Raw genomic sequence first — 8,010 nt, forward strand, 5'->3', positions numbered from 1 at the left:
TCCAGGAGATGATTCCAGAAGTGCAACCTATTTTGATAGGGGGCATAAATGTTAATTATACGGATCTGTTTGCCCATGGCAACTGAGAAAAGGTCCATGCCAAGGAAACCAAGACCACCCCAAGAGGCGATCACCTTGATGGTCCGAGGATTGATTCCAAGGGCGAGTCCCCCAGAACGGCCAGCTGCATCCATAGCTTGAAAGTACCATCCGAGCATGATGTCCAGAAGAATTTTAACTATCTGTTCAGAGGGTCCCAAGGTTTCTTGAAGGAAGATTATGTCACATGGTTCACAGCACAGAAGTCTCTTGAGGGCCAGTTTTTTCTGGGGGCTAGCCAAGCCCCGACAGTTAAAGGATAGCCATTTCATTTGGAGACCTTGGCTGGGGTGTCTACTACTCTAAGCACCCAATTGATGGTATTTTGATGTCCTTGGGCAACATCATCCCCTGCAATTTTAATTGCTTTGGCTAATTTGGAGGGATGCCCTCGGGAGGGCTTATGGTCTATGGATCCGAGAGATATGCCCAAGCCCAGTGCATCTGGAGTGGCTTGCCTACGGGGGTGAAGATTATAGGCATGAGGGCCTGGGGAGGTGAAATCAGTTGGCAAAGGGATATTGTCCAGTCCAGTAATCGACGGGGGGGTAGTAGCGAAAACTGGCTGAGGTGGAGCAAAAGTGCATGAAATAGGGGCAGTATAATCACAAGTGGGGGGAGCAGACGAAACCACAGAGATAGATATATGATTGAAATGCAAGATAGAGGAGCTGGGAGAAGAGACAATACCCGAAGAAGGAGTGGCTTCCACCACAGATCTGGATCTGGTCTTCGGAGGAGAAAGAGGCCGCTTCTAGGATGCGCTAGAGTTCTGAAAATTATTCTCAACTTCTTCCTTTGTACCATCCGGATCTGGGGGTAGCACGTCCACCATTGGCTCTTCTGATAGCCTGTGCACCGATCCCTTAGCTGCAGTAGACGAATTCATGAGAAGGGGACAATCTTTGTATAGGTGTCCAACTTTGTGGCAGCGTCTGCACCGGAAGGGCACGCCTTCGTAGTCTAGGGTTTGTCTGCAGGCGAAATGGTGTCAGAGCAATGTTATCTTTTCCTCCAACCCGGCATGAGTGTCCAAATGAACCAGTATACAGGCCATGGTCATGATCCCAGTCGATTCGAAGGTTTGGTCATGGTCCAGGTAGGTACCCAAAGCGTCTCCAATATGCTTAAAGATGGTGGGAGTCCAGTATTGTAGAGGAAGACCCAGAAGCCAAACCCAAATAGGACCAACCCCCAACTGTTCACGCTCTAGATCGAACAAAGGGTCCCAACACTTCAACAAAACTGGTGCCAATTCTATGTGCCAGAACCTCGAGAGGATCCAGTCCGTGTATTCCTCCCAGTGGAAACGGAGAGCAAACCAACCCCTCGCCAGAACATGAATAATGGGTAATTCTTTGAGAAGGGAGCCCCATATTTCCTCCGTCCAGAGGCGCAACCTCTCTACAGTGTAATTCCTCCCACAAACACGCCCTACCAGAACCTTCTTAGCAGTGTTGTCCACTTCACCCATGGTGAGGTCCTCACCTAGGGCCAGCTTGATGTCCCTGTCTCCCGCCCTAAGACACCGACCCTTTTTTTGTTTATCAGAGCGTCTGGCCGTCGGGTAGTCTTTTAGCAGACCACGGATGCCTTGGTTAACTATCTGCGGGGTGGAGGGGGTGGATTTGGGGGTAGGAATAGGGGAGCTGAAGCAACCAGAGCGGATGGGGGTGCAAGGGTTAGGGTTAGGCAGAGAAGGGTTAGATGGACCAGCAGGGAGATGAGGGTTAGGAGGGAGAGGATCAGGTATTGAACTAGAGATGGGTGCAAATCCAGGCGGAGTGGAGGCATGGGGAATCTGAGATGGGGTCGCATCGAAAGTTGGGATGCTTGCAGGTAGGAACCCAATAGGTTCAGGGTCTCCGGGGAGAGGGGTGGGCAGTCCAGCCCAGGAACATTGTCAAGGTGAACAGGGGGAGGATGGGGCGCCGAGGAAGATGGTCTACCGTGCGCAGGGAAGGAGGTTGACAGTGGATGCCTAGGAGCTGTGGATTGTCCCGGGATTGACACGGCACGAAAAGAGCTTCTGTTGACCTCGTGATGCAGAGGGTCCGTTGTTTTGTCTGCCCCTTCCATGTTCTCGGAACTGCTAGAGAACGAAGGGAGCTCTTGTCAGGAGAACCAAGGGGCTCACTGTAACAATGCTTATAGTAACCGCGGGAAATGGGTTAATGGTGTCGGTCCGATGCCAAGAGGACAGCAGTGAACATCACGTCAACTGTTAGGCGGCAGGGTCAAGATCTCCATGGGGGAAGCACCGCCTGTGGTGCACTTAGGGTTCACCATGAGAGCTAGGGTTTCGCCATGAGAGCTAGGGTTTCAGAGCTCTCCACATAACCTAGAGATGCAACCTTTTTTATTATTATTTTCTTTTGAGTTACATTAATTTTATTTTCGATTTTAAAATTTTATAAATATAATTCTAGGAAAAATCCAAATCAAGAAATTCAAATTTTAAAATACCATAGTAATTAATTTAACTAATCTTATTAAATATACAACTTTAAATGGAAAAAATTACTTATCTCTCTTTTATTAAACTATTTCATTAATATTATAACTTAAAAAAAAAAACATAACTAATTCTTATACTCAACAATCAAGTGCTAGCAACAAACTTAAGGGATTCTTAGAGCACTAGTAATAAACCCTAAAATAAACATCAAACCCTAAGACTAATTTTATAAATCTTGTGATTAATATTATAAACCAAAGGAATTAATATTAAAAACTTAAGGGATTATAAACCCAAGGGAATAACATTAAACCCTAGGATCAATATTAAACCCATGGGATAATTATTAAAAAAATCAAGGGATTAATATTGAAAACCCAAGGGATTAATATTAAAAACTCAAAGGATTACACCCAAAGATTAATATTATAAACCCTTTGATTAATACTAAACCCCGGCAATATGAGCCCTTAGAATAATAAAGCCGAGGGATTGGTATTATAAACACAAATGACTAATAAACTCAAGTGACTAATAAACCCTAGGGTTAATATTATAAACCCTTAGATTAATATGTCAACCATGGTTTATCAAAATCAATCATGGTCAACGATGGTCCAACGTTGCATTTTGGCAAAGATTGTGTCGATATGAAAATCAACCATGGTCCAACGTCGCTTTGTGACAAAGATTGTTTTGATATGAAAGCATCCATGGTCAACCATGGTCCAATGTTCCATTATGACAAGGATTGTCTTAATATGAAAATCAACCATGTTTATTTTAGGGTAACTTATAATATTTATCTTAGGTTTTATATACCTTGGGTTTATAATATTAATGCCTTGGGTTTAATATTATTCCATTGGGGTTTTAGTATTAATCCCTTGGGTTTATTAATCTAAGGGTTAATATTCCTAAGGTTTAATATTATTCCCTTGGGTTTATAATATCAATCCCCTGAGTTTATTAATCTAAGGGTTCATATTCCTATGGTTTAATATTATTCCCTTGGGTTTATAATCCCGTGGGTTTATTACTCGCTTGGGTTTATAATATCAATCATGGTCAACCATGTTTTATAAATTCTATCATGGTCAATCATGGTCAACCATGCTCCAACGTCACATTATGACAAAGATTGTCTCAATATGAAAATCAACCATGGTCTAACATCGCATTGTGACAAAGATTGTCTTGATCTAAAAATCAATCATGGTCAACCATGGTCCAACGTTGCATTGTGGCAATCAAAGGGTTTATTAATATAATGGTTCAATCATGGTTGAGCATGGTCTAATGTCACATTGTGACAAAGATTGTCTCAATATGAAAATCAACCATGGTCAACCTTGGTCAACCATGTTTATTCAAGGGTTTATAATATTTATCTTAGGTTTTATATTATTACCTTGGGTTTAATATTATTACCTTAGGTTTAATATTTTTCCCTTAGGTTTATAATATCAATCATGGTCAACCATGGTCAACCACGTTTATTTTAGTGTTTATAATATTTATGTTAGGGTTTATATACCTTGAGTTTATAATATTAGTCCCTTGGGTTTAATGTTATTCCCTTCCATTCATAATCCATTGTGGTTTTAGTATTCATACCTTGGGTTTATAATATCAATCCCTTGGATTTATCAATCTAAGCGTTCAACCATGGGAGAGCATGGTCCAACGTCACATTGTGACAAAAATTGTCTCAATATGAAAATAAACCATGGTCAACCATGGTCTACCATGTTTATTTAAGGGTTTATAATATTTATCTCAGGGTTTATATAGCTTTGGTTTATATTATTCCCTTGGGTTTTTCGTTTAATCCCTTGGGTTTATTATTCCCTTGGTTTATAATATCAATCATGGTCAACCATGATTTATCAAAATCAATCCTGGTCAACCATGGTGCATTGTCGCATTGTGACAAAGATTGTTTCAATATGAAAATAAACCATGATCAACCATGGTCCAATGTCGCATTGTGAACAAGATTGTCTCGATATGAAAACCATTCATGGTCAACCATGGTCCAACATTGCATTGTGACAATGATTGTCTGAATATGAAAATCAACCATGGTAAACCATGTTTATTTTAAGGTTTATAATATTTATCTTAGGGTTTATATAACGGTTAATAATATTAATCTCTTGGGTTTAATATTATTTTGTTGGGTTCATAATCCCTTGCGATTTTAGTATTATTCCCTTGGGTTTATTATTCCCATGGGTTTATAATATCAATCCCTTAGGTTTATTATTCCCATGGGTTTATAATATCAATCCGTTAGGTTTATTAATCTAAGGGTTCATATTCCTAGGGTTTAATATTAATCCCTTGGGTTTATTATTCACCTTGGTTTATAACATCAATCATGGTCAACCATGGTCAAGCATGGTCCAACGTAGCATTATGACAAAGATTGTGTCAATATGAAAATCAACCATGGTCAACCATGGTAAAATGTGTTTATTCAAGGGTTTATAATATTTAGCTTATGGTTTATATTATTCCCTTGGGTTTAATATTTTTCCCTTCGGTTTATAATCCCTTGGGTTTTTAGTATTTATCCCTTCTATTTATTATTCCCTTGGTTTTGTAATATAAATCATGATCAACCATCGTCAATCATAGTCAACCATGGTAACTCATGGTCAAGGATGACCAACCATGGTCAACCATATTTTATAAAATCAATCATGTTCAACCATGGTCAACAATGTTAATTTTCGTGTTTATAATGTTTATCTTAGGATTTATATGCCTTGGGTTTATAATATTATTCCATTGGGTTTAATATTATTCCCTTGGTTTCATAATCCCTTAGGCTTATTATTCCCTTGTGTTTATGATATCAGTCCCTTGGGTTTATTAATATAAGGGTTCAACCATGGTCGAGCATGGTCCAACATCACATTGTGACAAAAATTGTCTCAATATGAAAATTGACCATGGTCAACCATGGTCTACCATGTTTATTTTAGGCTTTATAATATTTATCTTAGGGTTTATATACCTTTGATTTATATTATTCCCTTGGCTTTATAATCCCTTCGGTTTTTAGTATTAATCCCTTGGGTTAATTTATCAACCATGGTCAACCATGATCAATAATGGTCAACCATGCTCATTCATGGTGAACCATGGTCAACCACGGTTTATCAAAATCAATCATGGTCAACCATGCTCAATAATGGTCAACCATGATCCAAAGTCACATTGTGACAAAGATTATTTCAATATGAGAATCAACCATGCTCAACCATGTTCCAACGTCACACTGTGACAAAGATTGTATCGATATGAAAATCATCCATGGTCAACCATGGTCCAACATCGCATTATGACAAGGATTGTCTCAATATGAAAATCAACCATGGTCACCCATGTTTATTTTAGGATTTATAATTCCTTGGGATTATAATATTAATCCTAGGGCTTATAGTCCTTTGGGTTTATAATATTAATCACTCATATGTATAATAATATATTAAGGTTTATAATCTTAGAGTTTTTAGGATTAATACTAAAAAATCAAGGGATTATAAACCCAATAGAATAATGTTAAACCCTAGGAATATGAACCCTTAGATTAATAAACCCAAGGAATTGATATTATAAACCTAAGGGAATAATATAAAACACCAAGAATATTAACGCTTGGGTTTGTAATAATAATAATCTCTTGAGTTTTTAATATTAATCCCAAGGGTTCATATTCCTAGGGTTTAATATTATTCCCTTGGGTTTATTTATCTAAGGGTTTATATTCCTAGGGTTTAATATTATTCCCTTTGCTTTTAGTAAATCCCTTGGGTTTATTATTTGCTTGGATTTATAATATCAATCATGGTCAACCATGGACAATCATGGTCAACCATGGTCAACCATGGTCAATCGTGGTCAATCATGGTCAACCATGGTCAACTATGGTCCAATGTCACATTGTCACAAAGATTGTCTCAATATGAAAATCAACCATGTTCAAACGTCGCATTGTGACAAAGATTCTCTAGATATGAAAATCAATCATGGTCAACCATGGTCAACCATGGTCAACCATGGTCCAACGTTGCATTGTGACAAGGGTTGTTTCAATATGAAAACCAAACATGGTCAACCATGTTCATTTTAGGGTTTATAATATTGATACCTCATATGTATAATAATATATTAGGGATTATAATCTTAGAGTTTTAAGGATTAATGCTAAAAACCGAAGGGATTATAAACCGAGAGGAATAATATTAAACCCTAGGAGTATGAACCATTAGATTAATAAACCCAAGGGAATAATATTAAACCCCATGAATATTAATGCTTGGATTTGCAATATTAATAATCTCTTTGGTTTTTAATATTAATCCCAAGGGTTTTTAATATTAATGTGTTGGGTTTATCGATTTCTTAGGATTGTAATATTAATAATCCCTTGGGTTTTTAATATTAATTCCTTGGGTCTATTAATCCTTGGTTTTATTAATTCCTTGGTTTAATGATGCTTTGGGTTTATAATATTAATCCCATTGGTTTATTAATTCCTTGAGTTTATAATATTAATCCCTTTGGTTTAATATTATTCCCTTGGGTTTATAATATTAATCCTTGATATGTATAATAATATATTAGAGTTTATAATCTTAGAGTTTTTTATATTAATCTTAGATTTGATATATTAATATATTAATATATTAATATAGCATATTAAGTTTATAATATAGCATATATTAAGTTGATTCTCACAGTGTATATCAACTACATTTATTAATGTGGTTGTGCTAGTTAAGTTGTTAAGCGTTCCCCTATTGATGTAGGGTTGCAATATCAATATCAAACTCTTCATCAAGTCTCTTTTTATGCAGGGTGGGCATTCAAACATTGTAGTGTTGTTCTTTTAAAAAAATTTAAATGAGAAGTTTAATGATGGAGAGAGAAATTTTATAATATTTGAATAAATCAAATTAGTAATAAGAAATTTTTAAATCACATTCTATGTCTAATTTAAGTTCATTTATGTTGTGATGTATATGTTATCTAGTAGTCTTGAAATTGATAATGAAAAATATTAAGCATAAATAATAATTTAATTGTTAATTTATTATTTGTCCATCTTGTTTATTGGATGAGAATAATGTGATATTTAAGGGACAATATAAGGAGTTAGTAATCTAATTATTGACTTAGTGAGGGGTGTTTAATATGTTACTATTAAGATACCATTATACAACCATTTGAGTAATTGACTCACCTTTCACCTACTCAGGTTCGTTAGATCTATTTGACGATATAGATTTGATCCAAAGTGTTCATATTTCACACTTGTAATTCATTTTATAGGAATAGATATGATTTTATTTGCGGCATTTGAAAGGAAAATATTAAGCTCCATGCAATTCCATTGGATGAGAATAATATAATATGCAATAGACAAGATGAAAGGACAA

The 8,010-nt window shown here is 36.6% G+C and overlaps 1 protein-coding gene across 1 annotated transcript; it reads right to left on the bottom strand.

Moving 5' to 3' along the window:
- Nucleotides 1–1,090: 1,090 nt before the first annotated feature.
- On the bottom strand, nucleotides 1,091–1,573 carry LOC149183012 (uncharacterized). Its single transcript, XM_089414772.1, has one exon. It carries the CDS (start codon nucleotides 1,571–1,573, stop codon nucleotides 1,091–1,093), a length of 483 nt encoding a protein of 160 aa, XP_089270898.1.
- Between the last annotated feature and the right edge of the window lie 6,437 nt (nucleotides 1,574–8,010).

Source organism: Pinus tabuliformis, chromosome 3_2 (genome assembly GCF_031772625.1).
Source record: "Pinus tabuliformis cultivar Carrire ecotype Pingquan chromosome 3_2, CPIR1, whole genome shotgun sequence".
Taxonomy (NCBI): Eukaryota; Viridiplantae; Streptophyta; class Pinopsida; order Pinales; family Pinaceae; genus Pinus; species Pinus tabuliformis.

Excerpts from the sequence above, each read along its gene's own strand:
- LOC149183012 (XM_089414772.1), bottom strand. The coding sequence starts at position 1,573 with ATGGGTGAAGTGGACAACACTGCTAAGAAGGTTCTGGTAGGGCGTGTT.